Source organism: Amphiprion ocellaris, chromosome 17, assembly GCF_022539595.1.
Source record: "Amphiprion ocellaris isolate individual 3 ecotype Okinawa chromosome 17, ASM2253959v1, whole genome shotgun sequence".
NCBI lineage: Eukaryota > Metazoa > Chordata > Actinopteri > Pomacentridae > Amphiprion > Amphiprion ocellaris.
Window position 1 is genome coordinate 7,636,870 of NC_072782.1, and position 20,006 is coordinate 7,656,875.

Below are 20,006 nucleotides of genomic sequence, written 5' to 3' on the forward strand. Positions count from 1 at the left end.
GATTTAGCATCTTTTGGAAATCCGTTCAGTGCAACACAACACAAACACATCAACAGGATGTTCAGTCTCTATACCAGAGGTAGCCAACACGGTGCCCAGGGGCGCCTGGTTGCCCGCAGAGACCATGTGAGTTGCCCACAACACGTTCTAAAAATAACACTAGTCACCATGAAATTCCTTATAAAAAATTATAGTTGCTGTTCTTTTTAAATCCAAAATACTTACATTAATTCAGATTTTAAATTACAATATTTATTATAATTTTTTTTAAACAAAAAATGTAAATGCACTGCGCATGTCAAACCACCACGTCACTGCTGAAGCGTCCGGTCGCAGACACTTTGGGAAGCTAGATGTGGTTTTTACCCCCAAAACATGACAGAGAAGTGAAAGAGCAAACACTATTTTGACGATGACTGGGAGGAAGAGTTCTTTTTCACAACAGTGAAAGATAAATGTATGTGTCCTATTTGCGGGGCGACTATTGCGTCGGCAAAGCGACACAATGTGGAGAGATGCTACTTTAGCCGCTACAAAGCTTCCATGCTAACTAGCCACCTGCTAGCGCACATAGACTGTATGCTCACTACGGACAGGAAAATCCCGGGACTTAAAGGTAGCTTTGGCATCTACTACGCGGCGAAAAGTTTCTTCGTGGAGAAAAATGTACCATTAGAAAAGCTTGTGTGACGACGGATGGGGCTCCTCCATGACGGGTCGCCATGCAGGCTTCATTGTACGATGCAGAGGTGATCCAGACTTCCCAACATTCCTACATTACCACTGCATCATTCACCAGCAGGACATATGTATGTACTAAAGTGGCCGGATTTGATCATGTGATGACTCGTGTCGTGAAGATCATAAATGGCTCCAAAGCCAAACAACCAGGACATTGAAGGTGCTGCTGGAGGAGCTGTCCGCTAAACATAGTGACCTGTTACTACACACAGAAACCCCATGGATCAGCAGGGGACCAGTTTTGCAGCGTTTTTTGTCACTGTTGGCCGAAATTAAAGAGTTGATGCATGGATTGTTGCCCTTGCATTTTAACGGACATCACTGGGAAACTGAACCATCTGAACTGTGAGCTGCAAGGTAAAGGTAAGACATGATAAGCTCTGCAATGCCAGGCTTCCCACTAACACACATTTACAGACAAAGAAAGAGGTAACATATGTTGTCATTCAAAACACCGTGTCATTACACAAAAATATGAAAAATAATTTGTTGAAAACATGTAATGATTTGTTGTTATGATCTGTTAAAAAATGTTGCAATGCTGGTGAAAAATGCTGGTGAATTATTACTAAAGTGATAGGATTCATTTCAACATGTGAAAGAGTTGATTTTTTTCTTACATAACTGATAATTTGTACAAACATGGGACAGAGTTCATGAATTGTTCAAAAATGTTACAAAAGTAGTGGTTTGCATAAATGAAGCATGATTTGATGACAGTTAATGATTTCCTAAAAATATTAGAAGTGACAGTTTGCACAGAAATGTAACTGGTGTGATTTTGAACAAAATACTGCAAATATGCTGATTCATACAAAACTGCCAAAAAAGATATTTACAAAAGTTTCAGAGAAGGGATACTTCTGACTTTTAAATATTGGAACAGATTTCCATATACGTGTGTGTGTGTTTTCTACTGTCATTGTTTTGGAAATCGTTGTTAATAATTATTGTAAGGAACAATTAACATAAATGTGATCAGACAGTCTTTTTACATATTATTTTCATTATTATTATTATTGTTTAAAGATGATGGCGCAAGTTTGCTATTGAGGAAGTTTGTATCAAACAAGGTGCCCTTCGTACTACTCAGTACCCTTGAAGTTGCTCTCAGGTTCAAAAAGGTTGGTGACCCCTGATCTATAGTCTATTCTTTCTATTTCCTCGATCCACTGTGATGATTCACCAGGTAGCAGCTCCCCCTGCTGGATGACTTCTGCATCTGTTAAACTAAGTTCAAAACAACACAAACATTACCCAAAATACCAAGATCTTGATTTTGGAGCCTACTCCAGCTGACTTAGGGTGAAGGCAGTGGCTTCCTGGACAGGTCAGTCTATCATAGGACTACACAGAGACAAACTATCACACTCATATTCACACGTACAGATAATTTAGAATCACCGATTAACCTCAGCATGGATTTGGACTGTGGGAGGAAACCAGAGTACCCAGAGAAAACCCACGCGTGCACAGAGAGCATGCTCTAGAGTGTTATTTGAACAATATTGTACTGCAGAAAGTAGTGTGTTGCTATAAAAATGGAGAGGAAAAGGCAATTAACAATAGTAGAGAGACAGACCATCATAACACTTAAAAATGTAGGTCTTTCCTACTGAGAAATTGCAAAGAAAGTCAAGTTGTCACTGAGTTTTCTTCACCATCAAAAGGCTCAGAAACTGGGGGAAACTCTGACAGGAAGAGGTCTGGAAGACCCAAAGCAACAGAATCAAAAGACAAGTTTCTGAGAGTCAACAGCTTGGTGATAGGTGACTCACAGGACAATAACTTCAAGCACAGCTTAATAGTGGTCGTAGTAAGAAGTCTCAGTTTCAGCTGTGAAGAGAAGACTTGGAGTTTCGGGTTTGACAGGTGGAGTTGGAGCAAGAAAGCCATCGCTAAGGTGTCAGAATAAGAAAAAGAGGCTTGCCTGGGCCATGAAACACCACCAATAGACTGGTGAAGACTGGAAGAAGGTATTATGAACTGATGAATCAAAATTTGAAACCTTTGGTTCATCACGTAGGTGAAAGAATGGTTTCTCAGCGTGTGACATCAGCTGTCAAACATGGAGGAGGAAGTGTGATGGTCTGGGTTGTTTTGCTGGATCCAGGGTCGGTGACTTGTGCAGAGTGAGGTGCCCTGAACCAAAGAGCATTCTGCAGTGTCATGCAGTACCCTCTGATATGTTCCTAGTTGGTCAGAGGTTCATCTTACAGCAAGATAATGACCCAAAACATAAGTCCAAGCTATGCCAGAACTACCTTAAGAAAAAAGAACCAGATGGTAAGCTTGAAAACATGGAGTGGCAGCACAGTCTCCAGACTTCAACCCCATGGAGCTGGTTTGTAGTGAACTGGACAGAGTGAGAGAGTGAAAGCAAAGCACATGTATGGGAACTTGTGCAACAGAGTTGAGGAGAACTTTCTGAAGAACATTTGATTTCCATTGTGGAATGAATGCCTCGAGTGTGTTCAACTGATTTATCTGCCACAGGTGGCAGATAAATCAGTCAGAATGAATCAAAAATTTAGAATACATTTTAGTTTCTAAATAGATGTTTTTAACTTCATTTGTTTATTTGTTCTATGCTTTAATTTCAGAGTACAATGAGACATTAGCATGTATAATTTCTAATAAAAAATGAAACAACTGGGATGTGCTGAAGCTTTTGATCAGTTATGTAGTTAAGCCTAGTCACGTGAACAACAGCTGAGACGGTCTTATAATGATCCCTGGTTGAAGATTAAACAGATGTTTGAACATGCAGGTAATCAAAGGTCCAAGGTTTAGAAAAATGCTGAACATTTATTGTCAGAAACTGTGGTAGCAGTCAGGAGTGTGCAGCAGCAGTCTGACTCTGCCATGATGGGAAGACTCACAGCGGCTATATTTGTCCTGCTGGTTTCATGTGTCTGCAGGACATCAGGTAAGCAACCGTAACTTTCTACATAATCTTTTTTAAGACATGTAGAACTTTTAATTAATTTGATTTCTAGCAGTGATTTAGTGATTAGTACCATATTCTTTAGTGTTTCTAAGAGTTTAACTTATCTTTAAATTAAAGCAGAAAAGCTGAACAGAAATCGTAAACATATATAACTGAAATAATTAAAGTGTCACGGGAAAAATAAAAATAACATAATAAAAAATATTTAAAGTAACAGTTTAAATAAAAGTATTTTTTGAATCAATTTCGCAATTCAATAAAATGCATAATTAATGCATAATGAAATGCAGATTAAATTCAGTGATCTATAAACTGCATAATATTTTAGTTTTAAAATTGTGGTACACTACAGACTCCATACTTTACATCTCGATTTGCTTATTTCGTACAGGACTTACAGGATGTGAAGGATACTGTGGGAGAGCATTAAGCTCGTGTTCCTGCCAGCCCACATGTGCATCTCTGAAGACCTGCTGTGCAGATTATAAAGAGTACTGTGTGAGCACCCTTCCATATTCTGGGACCATTTTGGGTGGAACAGATTTTGTTGTCCTTGATGCAACTTTCAATGCAAGTTCTGAGGTTGTATGCAGGTAAGACATCGTTTTACAAATGAATGTTTACATGTTGAGCTGAGTTGAGTTGAGCTGAGGTGAGTTGTCTATATTTAGATCCCATATGTTTACTTTGGTTTCAGCATAGCAACCAAACAAATAAACATGCAAGAAACCATGACACCAGCAAATAACAATGCAGTTTTGGAGATGATAAAAGTATAAATATATATATAAACATGCAGTAAATACATTTAAAAATCCTGATATTTTATGTTTTGATGATTAAACAGTAATTCTGCATTTTAATAGGTTTTGAATTATTCCTAAACCTGCCTGATTATTGTTAAATGAAACACAAGAACTTATTTATACCATGATAAAAAATCTTAATTTAAGATTTTCAAGCTTTAGAGGTTTCAGTCACATTCAGAAGCTCTGCATGAACTGCTGTTCCCAAGGCCAACAGTCCACTTTTCTGCAGTTCAAGTAGTGTAAAGAAACTGGCTAATTCTTCCTTTTTTTGTCAGGTTTGACAATAGTACTGATACTGTGGGGTATGTGGATGACACCGGTAGAGGCCATTGTATCTCCCCAACGTTATATGAAACAGGATGGGTTTCTTTGAAAATCTCCTCAGATAACGGCACGACGTTCAATAGAGTTGGATCTTGGCTCTCAGGTACTGCAACTGCATAGGAGGATAACATTAAAACTCTTCCTCAAATTCAAATCTTTTGAAATTTGGTGCTGAATTGATAATAATGTATGATTCACATTTGCTGCTGCAGTTCACACCGGCAAATTAGATTCTAAATTCAAGGCGATTCTGGTCAACTCAACAAAATGGCAGTACTATGGCACGCCTAATGTTGGAGGCTCTCTGGAGATGACATGGGACATCTCTTTAGTCGGAGCGGACAGAGTCAATATAGAGCTCTGGGGATACACTGAGACAGGTTAGTGAAAATGCACCTACACTTTACGAATCACTATGTTAAATGGAGAAAACACAGAATTTCCATTTCAAATGTTTCTCTGTAGGGGAGCCCTATTCAGACAACTGGCAGGGTCGATGGGAGTATCTGTACTCACTTGCGAAGGATCAACCCAACAATGGCTCCTTTAGGTTTGTGCCCCAACCAGCAGCAAACGGATTTTCAAGCTGGGAGCTCGGATCTGTGCGCGTCAGCCCCAGCACCTACCCTGATGGCACATGGTGTGTATTGTTGCTGCTCAGTTATGATTTCACAAAGATTCAAAAAAATATTTCAGGTTCCACATCATTGGCAAAGTTCATGTACATATACAGAACTGGTCATGTGTTTGCCTTAGGAATGTCCAGGCTGCTTGGACTGAAGATCACGCTCTGGCCTGGCATCTGGAGGAGAAGTTCAGGCTGGATTCGGCAGGTTGGGCCCTGGAGAAATGTTTAGCGTGGGACCAGCTGGAAGAAAAGCTGCCCAACTTCCTCGATGAAATCATAGACTGTCCCTGCACCTTGGCTCAAGCCAGAGCAGACACCGGGAGGTTTCATGTAAGTGTGAACGAGCAGAAAGTTTAGATTTGGCAGCACACACTTGCAATAGCACGAAAGAAAAATATTAAAAATTGACATATTTAGAGATTATTCAAATTGTCTCATTAATGCAAACAAGTAGCAGAGTAGAAGAGTAGATGAAGTGGAACACAACAAAGCCTGTAAGATTAAGAATTGGTGAATCAAAAATGAAAATGGCAAAGAAAATGTCCATAAAGAAACCAATCATACACATCTCAGTGGATGAAAAAAAGACAGCTATTAGATGAAAATCATGTCTGGAACAGGGGTATTTTTTATGTGTGGGGGCTAACAGAGGCCTGTATACAGCACTACGCACCTCGTACCGTTACCAACAGAGTTAAACAAGCATAAGCAATCAGTGCTGGAAAGAAAAAACAGCAAAACAATCAGACGCAGTGCAACTCAAATGAACTCGATGGAAAAATCGTCATATTATTTTATGCGCTCCATAAACGTGTGTAATTACTTTATGTATTTATAGTGGCTGTCAGTGGCTGTAGCCTTTTGCTGATGCTCATTGCTTATCAGTTCAAAGTCAAGAGGAGCGTGTCTCCTAATTATAGCATTTACAAGGACACTTCGTGCAAGCTGCACGTTTTGTCCTTTATGGTGTAAATGTACAGTCAGAGTTGGGTAAAGCTGGTATTGTCTTACAGGTGCTGGTGAGGGACAAATGTAATGCTAAAACTGTAAATGTGTGCAGACAGTGACTTTTTGTGTTCGTCAGGATTCTCTGTGCCAAAAGCTGTCAAAATGTGGATAAACAAACTGAAAAACTGGCTCATTTTGCTGCACTTGGTTGCATCAGTTGTAAACTCAAGTTTCAATTTAAATTTACTAATTTGAGTCACACTGTTAAAATTTAAGTGAGTGTGTGTAGCTCAAAATATTTAACACAATCACCAAAAATTATAGAATTTCCCTCAGGTTATTATTAAAGTTGGTCTAAGTCTAAAAATCGAAGCCTCAGTTGAATTATTTGACACTTATGTCACATCTAGACTACATTTCATAGCTAGTAAGACTGACTGGACATTTTACTGACACTGTATCTCTCCTCAGACCGACTATGGCTGTGATATAGAGAAAGGAAGTGTGTGCACCTACCACCCTGGGAGTGTTCACTGTGTGAGGGCGATACAAGCCAGGTGAGTCCTCAGCTCCGACTCTTGTTTAAATTGGTTTCAAGTCTTTGGCTGCAGCAGAGTTCACTGTTTTTACTAACATTATTTGGGGATTCATCACCAGCCCGAAGTATGCAGCAGGACAGCAGTGTTGTTATGACAAGACCGGCGTTCAGGTCCTGACAGAGGACTCAGTCGGGGGCAGCACTCCAGACCGAGCACACGACTGGGGCTCACCTCCCTTCAAGAAACCTCCTCGAATCCCCGGACTGTCCCATTGGATCTATGACGTCCTCAGCTTCTACTACTGCTGCCTCTGGTCTGATAACTGCAATTACTACTTCAAGCATCGGCCCTCCAGCGACTGCAGACGTTACCAATCACCCAGTTCAGGTTGGCTGATTGTAAAGCACGGTGTAACAGCACTATAAGATTGTCGTTTTTGTGCAAAACGTTTATTTTTTGTGCTAAATGCCAGCTGTGGTGTTCGGAGATCCCCACTTCATAACATTTGATGGTGTCAGCTACTCCTTCAATGGTAAAGGAGAATACACTTTGGTGACTTCAGAGGAGACACAGCTGGTAATCCAGGGCAGAACAGAGCCTGTGGAAGGTGAGACATCAAGCTTTTAAGATTCCTCAAGGAAGAATGAAAGAAAACACATATTTCATGCTGGACATACAATGTAACGACAGCTACTTTTCACTGCATCATTGACGTGACTTTCTCACTGTTAGGAACCACGCTAAACGCAACAACGTTGACGTCTGTAGTCATGACAGACCTTTACTCAGATGTTATTGAGGTGCGGCTGGCCAGTGGTCACCATAGCCTCGAAGTGCTGCATAATCAAAGAACTCTGTCCTTCTCTGAGCAGAGCTGGATGGACTTCCGCGGTAAGACACTGATTCTTCTTATGATGAACTCACTGGTTTTGCTATTCTGGACAAAGTCGTGTAAAAAGCATTTGTGTCAATATATAATTGAGGGACTTTTGAAGTCCATGAGATGTATCTTGCATATATTTTTATTAAAAGTAAAAAAAAAAAACAGGTTTTTTATGTTTATTATGATCACGTTTTTACAAATTCCATAATTATTTATTGTGGAAGAAGTCATTTATTAAGAAAAAATGACTGGATATCACTAAAATGTCAACTAAATAACCGTCAGAATTTGATAACAGCCACTTTCTAATTAGGTAAACAATAATAAAATGAGCTTATTCAAAAATTGTTTTGATTGTGTTTGTTTTATTAAGATAATCATGGCAGATATTTCTTTTTTGCCAATATATCAAATTTCATATGGAAAATAACTAATTGTATCTGTGTCAGAAATCACTTTCCACTAAGTTACCCATTACAAAACACCTCTCAAGGAAGTGTGTTAATATAAAGTAGTGTGTGAGTCAAGTGTGGATTTATGGCATGTCAACAGGTTTACTACAATATCTTTATAAATAACTTTCAATTTCAATTTTACTCAGTTGCATATATAATATTTAGAAGAATGTTTCTGTAAAAATGCCATGTGGTGTTTGGTTATAGGCAGTCATGTTGATTTTAGGCCTGAACACAGCAAAAATGTCAACTATGATACAAAAAGTCCCACAATTATATATTGACACATTTATTTCATTTTATGTGACAGTGATCATGAATTTTAGCCCTCACTCTCATAAGGACTTAACCAAATTTTCCAACTGGTCCATCATTTGCAGAATTGTTTTTCTCATATTTTGTTGCTCATTGCATACAGAATCTATTTAGAAACTGTTTTTCAAACTGCTGCAACTGCCCCTCATCTACCTGAATGTCTTGTAGGTGTGTTTGTGTTTTGTCCCACCTCTACCAATGTGACCGTGATGTTCGGCTCTGGAGCCGGGGTGGAAGTGCGACTGAGAGAAGGAACCATGACGACCACTGTGCTCCTGCCAGAGGAGTTTAAAAACTCCACTCTAGGACTGTTAGGAACGATGAACGGTGACGCCAAAGATGACCTCCTTTCCAGCAGCGGTCAGCTCGTCCAGGACTACAGCAGTCCAGAGGAAGTGTTCGAGTTCGGGGCGAGCTGTAAGAAATCACTGAAGTAGTAGATTAAGTGCTGTTGGTTGTATTTAAATCATTCATATTGAGAGTTAGCATTTACTGCTTTGACTGTGTAAAATGTTAAGAGAAGCTAATGTTAAATTTAAGAAAGTAAAAAACTTAAGGGAGACAGTAGACAATTTACTCGAGTAAAGTCAGAAAAAAACGGTGTCATTCAAGTAATCTTCACTCGCAGTTGAAACTAATTTGGATATGAGATCCGATGAATTAAATCCAAAAGTTCTTTGGGTTAATGCTTCTGTTTGGGCTTATGTCCCCTTTTATCACAGTTATTGTCAAGAAAGCAGAATGGAGATCTCAAATACAGACAAACTGAGACAGGGACAGTTTTTCAAGGGTCCAATGAAGGTCAAAACAAAAGCTTACAGACAGGTTAGCAGTATATTAAAAGAGGGCCAGTGTTTTCATGGACTAAGCCAACCTAGGATTGAGAAGATATTCCTTAATTTAGTGGCATAAGCATCAAAGGCCTGATCACCTTTGGTCACAAGGCAAGACTCAGGAACAGTCAAAAGTTTCCATTTTTTGTAGCTGCTATCTGTCCACCTGCCTAATTTTAACCCCGTTTAATGGTTAGTATTAAGTATTGTGTGTTTTTCTCTTACAGGGGCCGTCCTAAATAAATCTGCCTTGTTCACATATGATTCCGACTACCTTCTGAATGAGTATAAGTTCGTTCCCAGACACGACGACACATTTATTCCACAGTTTACAGTTCCTGAGAACCCGGATGATCCACTGGCCAATCTGACAGCTGAGATATGCTCTGGAGAAGGTTCTCAGTTCTGTAGGTATGAGAAAAAGAATGACTTGTTACTCATTACAAAGAAGCAGAAATGTTCAAAATGATGATTCTCTTGACGTTCAGTTTATTCATCGTGAGAAGAACTCCAAAAAATCCGGATGATTTCACAGTAATGTCATTAAAAGTACAAATATGCAGGTATAAGAAAAGTTTAACAAACTGATCATTTTCTGTCCTGTAGGTATGATATCCTGGTAGGTCGTAGTCCACAGATGGGGAATGCCACCAGAGTGTCCTTCCAGAGTCACGTTACTCTTATGAATGATCTAAAACCAGGTAAAAAGCCTGAACAAGTCTTTGAAAATTTCCAGTAATTGTTATGTGCAGCTTTCGTCACAGTGTTGGTTGTTGTCATACCCTGCAGTGGTAACCTGTGGGTGGGTTTCACCACCGACTAACGGGGCAAAGGAGGGAACCACCTACCTTCGAGGGGCAGTGGTGAAGTTTTCCTGTGACGACGGCTACACTCTGAAAGGATCGGCAGAGCGAACGTGCCAGAGCAGTGGCCAGTGGTCTGGAGAGGAGGCAACCTGCGTGACTCCCAGTATGAATAAATGATGAATTCAATAAAAAAAAGCTATTATGATCTTCACAAATCAACAAATCAGTTGTGGCAAATGTGTAAATATTTGAGCATGGTTGTGTGCAGTGTTTGGTACCGTCACCTCACGGTAAGAAGCTTCTGGGTTGAAGGCTTTCTGACGTGGAGTTTGCATGTTCTCCGTGTGTTTATGGGTTTTCTCTGGGTGCTGTGGCTTCTTAGTTGTGGGTGTGAGCATGTATGGTTGTCTATTTCTGTGTGATTGATGGTTACACTCTGCCTCTCGGCTGATACCAGATAAATTATGTGACGGATGGGTGTGTGTGTGTTTGTGTGCAGTTTTGATCTATATCAAATCAGCTCCAAAGCATTAAAAGCACAAAAATAAATCACCTAAATGACTTTTGTGTATAGACATTCAACTCTGATTATTGACAATGTGCACTTGTCAGATATGACTCAGCAAAAGCATCAGCTACATAAACTGCTGAGTCACAATAAGAAGCTTCTCCCTCAACCACAACTTTCCTAACTTAAACCTACAATTCAGTTTCCTGTCTAGAGTCCCTGGAGTCAAGAAACTCTCCAAACTTATTTACAGGGAAACTAACTGCAAAGAATTCTCAATTCTCAGTTTCTCCTGTGCCTCACTTTTCTACAAGACCAACCTTCTTTGCTCGATTGTGAATCTTTACTTATAAAAGCCCAAAGTTTAAACTTCTGACAAGGAGTCTTTGATCAGTTTTTGTTCTGCTGTCATGCTTAATGTCACTCACCCACACTTGATCCATGACTGCAAAAAGTTTTGGATGTGATGGCCTTTAAAGGTCCCATATTATGCCCTTTTTTAAGCAAATTAATGTAAGTCTCGCATCACTCCAAAATGTGCCTTTCAATTTTTCAGCTCACAATACCATAAAGATGGTTAATTTCACCATGACTGTATAAACCCTGGTTTTAGCCCTTTTTTAAACAGGTCTGCAGCTGAGCTAACTTACTATCTGGGTGATAATTTTACAAGGGAATATTGCTGAATTCTTCATCAACTCACCATTATTTTAATGGTGAGCTTGTCAGACATTGCTGCAATTAATCAGTATTTTAACGCAGCTTTAAAATGGACATGAACTGTCTGTAGGATGAGATGTTTTGTATCGGGCTACATTTCAGTCACGGTTCAAGGTTACTTTATTTAAACCCGTGGGTAGATATTTGTTCTGCAAAGAAATGATTGCGTTTGGCATTCTGTTTACAAATTAGACTTTGAACCAGACCGGCAGGTACTTGCTCGAGTGACAAACAAACAAAAGACAAAAAGTGCTCAGTGTTGCACCATTCACTAACATAACAGCAAGAATAGGCAAAAAGAAAAGATAAATAAGAACAAAATGCAATAAAACAATAAAAAACCTCAGGGAAATAAAAGCAGTCTATGGGCTAAAAAACCAGGATAAAAACAAAAAATTTAAAAGTCACAATAATAAATAGAGCTAAGAAATTTCTTAATGAGCTCAGTGACAGGAACAGAGCTGTTTTTATAACACTTTGTCTTTCACTTTGGGACTAAAAGCCTCCATCCAGATGGAAGAAGCCTGAAATTCACCTCACAGAGGATGGGAGTCGTTATTAAGGGTTCGTAAAGCCATCCTCTGTACCTGTTTAGTGTACAGGGAGGATGGACAAGACCGTGACTCACCAAGTAGACATCTCAATATTTGGTTCAGTGAGTTTTCCTCTGTAACAGAGATCTGACTGAACCAAGCCACCAAGCAAAAAACAAACCAAACTGTCATTGTTTCATACTTGTTGTTCCATTGTCTGTCTTCAGAAAGAGAAAAATAAGTAAATGAGGACAGCTTTATAGAGGTTCAGTTGTATTAAAATACAGTATATGTGAGTACAGAGAGCAGGAGAGAAGTTAACATTGGTTTAGGTTGTACCGAAGCACAACAGGTGACAAAAAGCAATATTACCAGTTCAGTTCTTTTTTATATATGTATTTCAAATAAGTCTTCTGAATGTTCCTTACCTTTACAATATCCACATTGTTCTGACCTGTGGGCATACAATTAAAGTGAACAATAATGTTAGCCACATTAGCTGCCAAATATGCTAAAATGTTCCATATTGTTGTGGTGACATTATCATCAACAATAAAAGTAACGCTACAGGAATGACAATAGACATCTTCAAATTCCTAAAGATTCTGTACAGTTTGCATGTTCTCCCACAGGAGAACATGCAAACTGAGGTTAATCGGTGATTCTAAATTGTCTGTAGGTGTGAATGCGAGTGTGACTGTTTGTCTGTATATGTAGTCCTGTGATAGACTGGTGACCTGTCCAGGTGTCCTCTACCTTCACCCTCAGTCAGCTGGGATAGACTCCAGCCCCCTCATAACCCTAATGAGGATTAAACGGTGTATAGATGATGGATGGATGTTACCTTTGAGACACTTATTTTGTCCTTTGATTCTTGACTGAATCTGAACAAGTTCAGTAAACTACATAATCATGGTACAAAATAAATGTATCCGGGTTTTGTGTCTTGTCTAAATATGTCTTATATTTCAGGTAAAATTCCAGGAATCGTGGCTGGTTCAGTCATCGGAGCCGTGACACTGATTATAATTATAACAACACTGGTGCTCCACTCCAGAAAACAGAAAAGGTACAGTACAAGATTCAAACTTAATCATTTGAAATATTAATACTACAATTTAGATGAGATGGACTTGATTGTCAGTGATGAAACTGTAGGTTCATTTATTTTTATGTTTCATCTGTTTTTATTTCAGAAAACATACAGAAGAACACTCCTGGGATCCAGAAGAACACTAACCAAAATCCCTACTGAAATATTTTACATTTTCTTATCTTGTGAAAAAAAATCTTTGCCAAAATTAGCTATCACCTTTCATTTGATGCAGAGACCTAAACAAAACTGACATAAATACCAGCTTAGATAAATAGCAGATTGCATTATTCTTAGAAACTTCACGTGTCCATTGCTAGTATTAGAGACAGACGTTTCAGATAAGATGTTTTTATTTTCATTGTAAACCTTGACTACCCACATATATAACATAAGGTTGAGCAAAGGTCCCTGCATAGTTAAAGAGTAACTGCACAACATTGCAAAACTAGTATTACTGCCTATAGATATGTTGCATTTTAAAAGTTTGTGTGTTCATCTCCTTTGGTGTAAGTCATTTAGCTACTCTGCTTCATTTAGAAGCACACTGTCTGCTAAGTTTACAATTTTACTGATAAAACTCCAATGAAATGCTACTTGTTGCTGTGGAAACACTCCGTCATCGTTAATGTTATTAAGTAAAGCTCTCAGGTAATATGTACTGTAAACGTGTTTGGTTTTTTGGACAATAAAGTCATTCAGATATCGTGTATTTGGTGTTCTCTTTTTAATAAGGTGAATCTCTCATCTAACTGCAGCTTATGTCATACAGTTAAGATAAAGACATAACATGTTGTAAAGTTCAGACCAGCCTTTCGTCTCAGTACAGTGTTGCACCCTCATTGAATCTGTATAAACTGTAATTAAGAGATAGCAGCTAAGAAACACAAGGCGTGGCAGATTGTTGTATCAATTAGACTGCTCAGTTGTGTTTATAGAACCATAATCTTCTGATGCTATAATCTGCTCCTGATGGTGGTTTTTAACCCTCGTGTCGTCCTGCGGGTCAAAATTGACCCGTTTTAAAGTTTGAAAATGTGGGGGGAAAAAAAATAATAATTTCACAGTGAAACTTCTGATGTCCTCGTTTTCAACATTTTTGTGAAATCTCTGAACATTTTTTGGTGGAAAAATTTTTTTCTTAAGAACATTCACAAAAAAATCAACCAAAATCCAGCGAATTTTGCTGGATTTTGGTAGATTTTTTTCTGAATGTTCTTATAGAAAATATTAGAAGTTTTACTGATACATATGTAACCACTTTAGATATTTTTAGGATTTTTTTGGAAGATCTTTACTCATTTTTTTGGAAAATATTTACAAGAATTTTCTTGCCAAATTTGGGGATTTTTTTTTTTTTTTTTTTTAAATAAAAATTTTAAGGGAAACTTTTAAGGAATTATTGGAATTTTCTTCCTGAACGTTTTGCAAATTTTCAGAAATTTGGGGAATTTTTTGCTGAATTTCTGGATTTTTTTCAGACAAGGAAACAATATTTTCTGGTGCCCGTAAATGAAGACAACAGGAGGGTTAAAGAACCCCCTTTGCTTAAAATCCAATTTTCACTTGTTTACATGTCCATGTGATAGTTTTTATTTGCAATAATAAGACACGTCATGAGCAAAATTAGGAGCCATGGTTGAGAACTTCCACAAACAGTCTCAAAAACACAGATTCAGATTTCCTGATTTTCATATGTAACAAACCTGAAGAACCAATCCTGTCAACTTGCAGGGTGAGACTTTCTGTGTCATTTTTGTTCTTCATAATCGGTTTCCATTTGTGAGATACATGACTGAAGGACCCCAAGATTGCAACTGGTCAGATAACTAGATGTTATTAGGAAAACGTTATTAGGAACAGTTGATAAATACCACTTGTTGAGGTTTGTTTCTCTCTTGTATCGATTAGGTTGGCTAGTCCTGTCTACTATGTGAAGAACCACAGAACCAAAAGCTTGAATAATGCAATTCTGCCTCCATTATCTTCTTATAAATACATCTGTGACTATATAAAAAATAAACAATTTTCTATGTGATTATTCTCACATAGCTGCTTCCAGTAAAGTAGCTAGAGTCGCTACAATAAATGTAAATCTCTGCTTTCATTTGAGGTTTTGTGCATACATGAGATAACTCGTCTCATCACTGATAGCTTTATTGTATTACTTACTTTCATTACTTTCTGATGTGGTGATACTTTATTTCTACCACACATTCCTCATTGTTGCTGGTTAATATCTTTGACTAATACTTTGTGCGAGCACAGAATGAAAAGACTTCAGATGTTTCCGTATTAATAAATACCCTCCCTCTCTCATGCCAAATTGATTTATCCCTCTAAAGCCCGGTTCATTATTTGCCCAACATGTCACCCGTGAAGCTGTAGCTGCTGATGTCAAATTCCTCACCAGCGCTCCACTGCGTCAGTCTTTCTGTCCACCACTCTGTCCTGGATGTAAACAGGTCTTTAACTTTTTGATGTGCAGCTGTTTGTCCTGCATCGTGTTTACTTGAACTTGAGTTTTGTCCTCAATCTTGAGCTTGGAAACCAGAAGGAACGCTGTTGTTTACCGCGAGGCCCTGAATGTTCCCTCACGGTAACACAGGGCTGTGATTTCTATGGACAAAGAGCACCAGTATGTGACGAGACTGCAGAGGCCACAGCTGAATAAACTGTCTGCTTGTTGCCTCCAGAGTCATTCACCAACAACTTGCCACAGACACTCAAGAGATATAAATACAAATAATTAGCATTATCCTCGCCACGTCCCGGGGCAACAGAGGAGTGACACCCCAGCTCATCACATATCAAGCTCATCCCTTAGATCACACTTAGGGCTGCACAAGTGTTAGAATGAATCAGCTGGGTATATAAAGTGTGTGAGTGGAGCGTTACAGATGCCAAAGCAGACTCCTTCCCCAGACCTCCGGCTCACTTTCTGTTCGGGTTTGATCATAAAAAATACAGCTGCTCTATTGTTCAGTGTTCTGGTCATCAGTCTAGACTTGTTTGTCAGAGTGGAGCTACAGGCTTTGCAGTTTCATTTGCCTTCATTCTGAGCTCATTCTCAGCGATATGTCAGAGCGAAATAAAATATTATCTCGTCCCATTTTCCGCCGAGATGTGAGCTGGGATCCTTTCCCAAACTGGACACAGCCGAGTCGTATCTTCGCTCAGGATTTTGGCCTCCCTCCTTTCCTGGAGCCGAGCGATCTGGACTGGATAGACTGGGCGAAGAGGAGACTGGCATCTTTCTCCTGGCCGGGTTACACACAATCTCCCCTTCTGCCTCCTTTCACCGGTCAGCACCCTGCAGCGTTGGACCAAAAGCGTCTGAGGCAGCTGACGAGCGGAGTGTCAGAAATCAGAACAGGGCAGGACAGCTGGAAGATCAACCTGGATGTCAATCACTTCTCACCTGAGGAGATCATGATCACCACCAAGGAGGGTTACCTGCAAATATCAGGTAGAGCACACGATGCTTTGGTTGACCACAAGTTGGATTTATGATGAATAATGTGAGGAAAAACAGTTGCAAATGTTACACAGTTCTTACTATTATGACTGCTGTTTTTTTGAAGGAAACCATGAAGAAAGGCAGGATGAACACGGATTGGTCTCGAGGTGCTTCACTCGCAAATACAAGTAAGTTTTCTGCGAGTATAGAGGAGGTTGAAACATGAAACTTATACATAAACATATAACATATACAAAAAAGGACACACAAGTGTTTAGATTAAAAACAGCTTAGATTAATGCTAACGATTCAGTGAAAACAGTCGGCATGTGCAGTGGTCAGCTAGGGTCGGCTGCAGCTTCTGCTTAAACATGTAAAGTGATGGAAGAGATGACAGTTGAAGAGATTTTTGGAGGGAATTCCAATCGATTGCTGCAGCAAAGTGAAAGAAATTCCGGCGAAAGACAGCGTGAACCTTGGGGATAGAGAGTGTTATGAGATCATTGGACCTCAGGTGGTAGTTGGTATGGGAGGGGTGTAGGACGTTGGAGAGGTATTGATGTGCCTTCCTTGATAGGATCTAGTAGATGAGTAAAAGCCAGTGTTGGAGACAGATGAGTGATAGCGGGCATCAAGCCTGTTAAGGGCCATTTTATAGATGACATGGCCGTAGTCGAACATGGAGAGGATGGTCATCTTCACAAGAGTGTTTTGGCAGAGTATGTAAAGAAGGCCTTGTTATGGTAATGGTACGGTGGTTAAATCAAGAATAATAGAAGGCGTTAGTGTTTGTACATTACTGATGAACTTTCTCTTCATTTGTTCCAGGTTGCCACAGGGGGTGGACCTGCAGCACATCAGTTCATCGTTGTCTGGTGATGGTGTCCTGTCTGTAGAGGCTCCTGTTCCTGGAACATCCATCAGCAATCCAGGCACTGAGATCGTCATCCCAGTTCAGATCAGACAGAAGCAGGAGGGTGAAAAGTGAAACCAGTGAGCAGACCTTCAAACTGCAGTCAGACGTAGCCTAAGTTGGGTGTAGCAACTGTTTGTAGCACTGACATAAAGACGAGAAAAGTTACTTTGTCGCAGCTTAATAATTTTGATTCATTAACAAACCGGTTGTCCTATGAGACACTGTTTAATACTGCAGGTCATTGTCACCACCTCTTATTTTGCTTTTACACAGTAAAACCATCGAATCAGTTAGTTTGGTCTTGAATAAACAACACTATGAAGCTGACATCTTAGAATCATCAGCGAGTGTATTAAACAACTACTGTCATATAAATGAACAAATAATGCAATTTTAGCCATTAGTGTCTTTTAGCTGTTCCTCAGCTGATTGTAGGATTAATAGGAACCAGTTTAATCTGTTGAGATTGTTTATTGCTTTATTTTGTATGTTGAAAATGTTTGTCAAATTATCCACTAGTGGGCACTGATTTAGTGTAACATTTGGGGGTTTATCTCCACTTTCTGAGACTTTTTGTTAGCTTTTGGGTTCAACTTTATATATTCGTGTAGATCTTTATCAACAATGTGTCTTGCAGACCACATAATCAGCCTGAGTACATCTTCCAATTTACCTGTTGGAGATTTATTGTGCCAAATTAGGCTCTGAAAAGATTTACTGAAAGCACATTTTCTCAAGTGTTATGTTTTAAATTGAAATAAGTAACATTTTAAAAAAATACAGCTCACATGAATACAGTGCATTTCTTCACATGTAGCAAATTTTGAGGATTGATTTGTAAAGGTTTACAGCTAGAAGGGTCAGAAAGGTCAGACATGAGCTGAACTGATCGAGGCCACGTCCTTCAAAAAGTCAACAGTGACATCTAGTGTAAAAGTCAAACATTACAGAACAGATAATCATTGAAAAGAGTACTGTAAAAAAGTATACAGAGGACTTTATTTGAAATCAGATGTAGCATTTCGATTATTACTGATCAGTAAAGAAACAAACACTGAGTGTCAATGGAAAATAGAACAGTGGAAGCTCATATTATTTTTCATGATTGTAAAAAAATACAGTAGAAAAATAGCAAAGATGCTGTTAGATGTTCCTAATCATCTGCATAAATTTTATGCACTTTAGATATTTAGATTCTTACTGATCAGTGAGGCCACAAATTAATTCTGCTGTATGATGACAACAAGGAGCCCTGATCTTAACATCAATTTTCAAGCTTCATCTAGTTTTTTTTCTCATTACTGACTTTTGTATGGGGTTAACTGATAAATAAAAACCATCTATGGCATTGTTTTTTAAGCATCCCCTCTGTGCAAGTGAAGTTAAATGTCTGTACTAACACCATTTCACCAAACTGATTCTTCACGCAAACACTTTCCTGTCCTTGTTTTGGTTTGTCCTTAATAAAAACTGAAACCATCAGTATGGAAATCAGTCACCTTAAATGTTTTGAGGGTAAAAGTTTTGCAAAACTTCCTTACTTTTGTCCCCTCATTTCTTTAATCATTACATTGTTGAACCTTCTCCACGATTAATGGTGAGATTAAAATATGTTTAAGTCACTTCAGACAATGAGGTTACTTAACTGAGTCGAGTTCTCATCACTGCTGATCATGTACAGAAGCTTCCTTAAGATGCTATTTCATCAACCTCATAGTCAACAATAGGAATTAAACCAGGAGTACTAGAAATCCATTCCTAGGAACTTTCAGGCCAAATTAAAGTACTCAGATAAGAGAAATTATAAACTTTATTGCTGCCTCACTGGGGAAATTCATATTCATTAATTCAATCACATTCATTATACTAGTACAAGAATTGTGTCCAACATCTGAAACAGACCAGATGCACACCCATAAAGAGTATAATCCACAGTATTGCAGACCAATTTTAAGAGAATATACAATATCTTTGGCAAAATCTCTTGACTAAACTGAGATTTTTATTAGGTTAAATTTAAAACATCCAGGAGGAACAGATCTAAACTCCACTGCTGGCTGATGCCTTACAAGTGGACACAAGTGGAGCACACATTTGTTTCACCTACAACAGTACAAACTAGATAAGTAAAGTAAGATAGGGTTACTAGTAGAAGTCTGCTACAGTACGCGGTGGCTTTGTAGTTCCAATCATTAGTAAGTAACTATGGTAGATTTTTGGTAGCTGGCTGTTAGAATATTTTGAATATCCAGCCTGGTTATTTGGCCATTTGTTTGCAGCTACTAACTGATGGTGACATGTAGGGTTGATAGATGGTTTTTAAGCTCTGACAGACTGCAGAATGAATCTTAACACTGATTGTTCAGACTTGAGGAAGACAAATGATGACTGCTTGAACTTCAAGAGGCTATTTTTTTCTGTACTCTCAGTGCAGCCATGTTTTCTTAAACTTTGGGATCTTTGATGTAAAATTCCTCATATAGGCTAACATAGCAAACCCCCCATTGTTCTATTTCCTACATGCTCATAGAACTTGAGTTCTAAT

The 20,006-nt window shown here is 38.8% G+C and overlaps 2 protein-coding genes across 2 annotated transcripts; both read left to right on the top strand.

Moving 5' to 3' along the window:
• Positions 1 to 3,511: 3,511 nt before the first annotated feature.
• On the top strand, positions 3,512 to 13,795 carry susd2 (sushi domain containing 2). Its single transcript, XM_023292724.3, has 16 exons — positions 3,512 to 3,670; positions 4,083 to 4,284; positions 4,776 to 4,927; positions 5,037 to 5,204; positions 5,290 to 5,464; positions 5,581 to 5,782; positions 6,872 to 6,957; positions 7,058 to 7,326; positions 7,412 to 7,546; positions 7,672 to 7,830; positions 8,761 to 9,009; positions 9,653 to 9,836; positions 10,032 to 10,126; positions 10,215 to 10,394; positions 12,965 to 13,061; positions 13,189 to 13,795. Exons 1-16 carry the CDS (start codon positions 3,607 to 3,609, stop codon positions 13,229 to 13,231), a joined length of 2,460 nt encoding a protein of 819 aa, XP_023148492.2. The 5' UTR covers positions 3,512 to 3,606; the 3' UTR covers positions 13,232 to 13,795.
• A 2,177-nt stretch (positions 13,796 to 15,972) lies between these two features.
• Positions 15,973 to 18,943, top strand: LOC111583564 (heat shock protein beta-1-like). The gene is made up of 3 exons (XM_023292726.3): positions 15,973 to 16,554; positions 16,670 to 16,733; positions 17,374 to 18,943. Exons 1-3 carry the CDS (start codon positions 16,164 to 16,166, stop codon positions 17,531 to 17,533), a joined length of 615 nt encoding a protein of 204 aa, XP_023148494.2. The 5' UTR covers positions 15,973 to 16,163; the 3' UTR covers positions 17,534 to 18,943.
• The last annotated feature ends 1,063 nt before the right edge of the window (positions 18,944 to 20,006 follow it).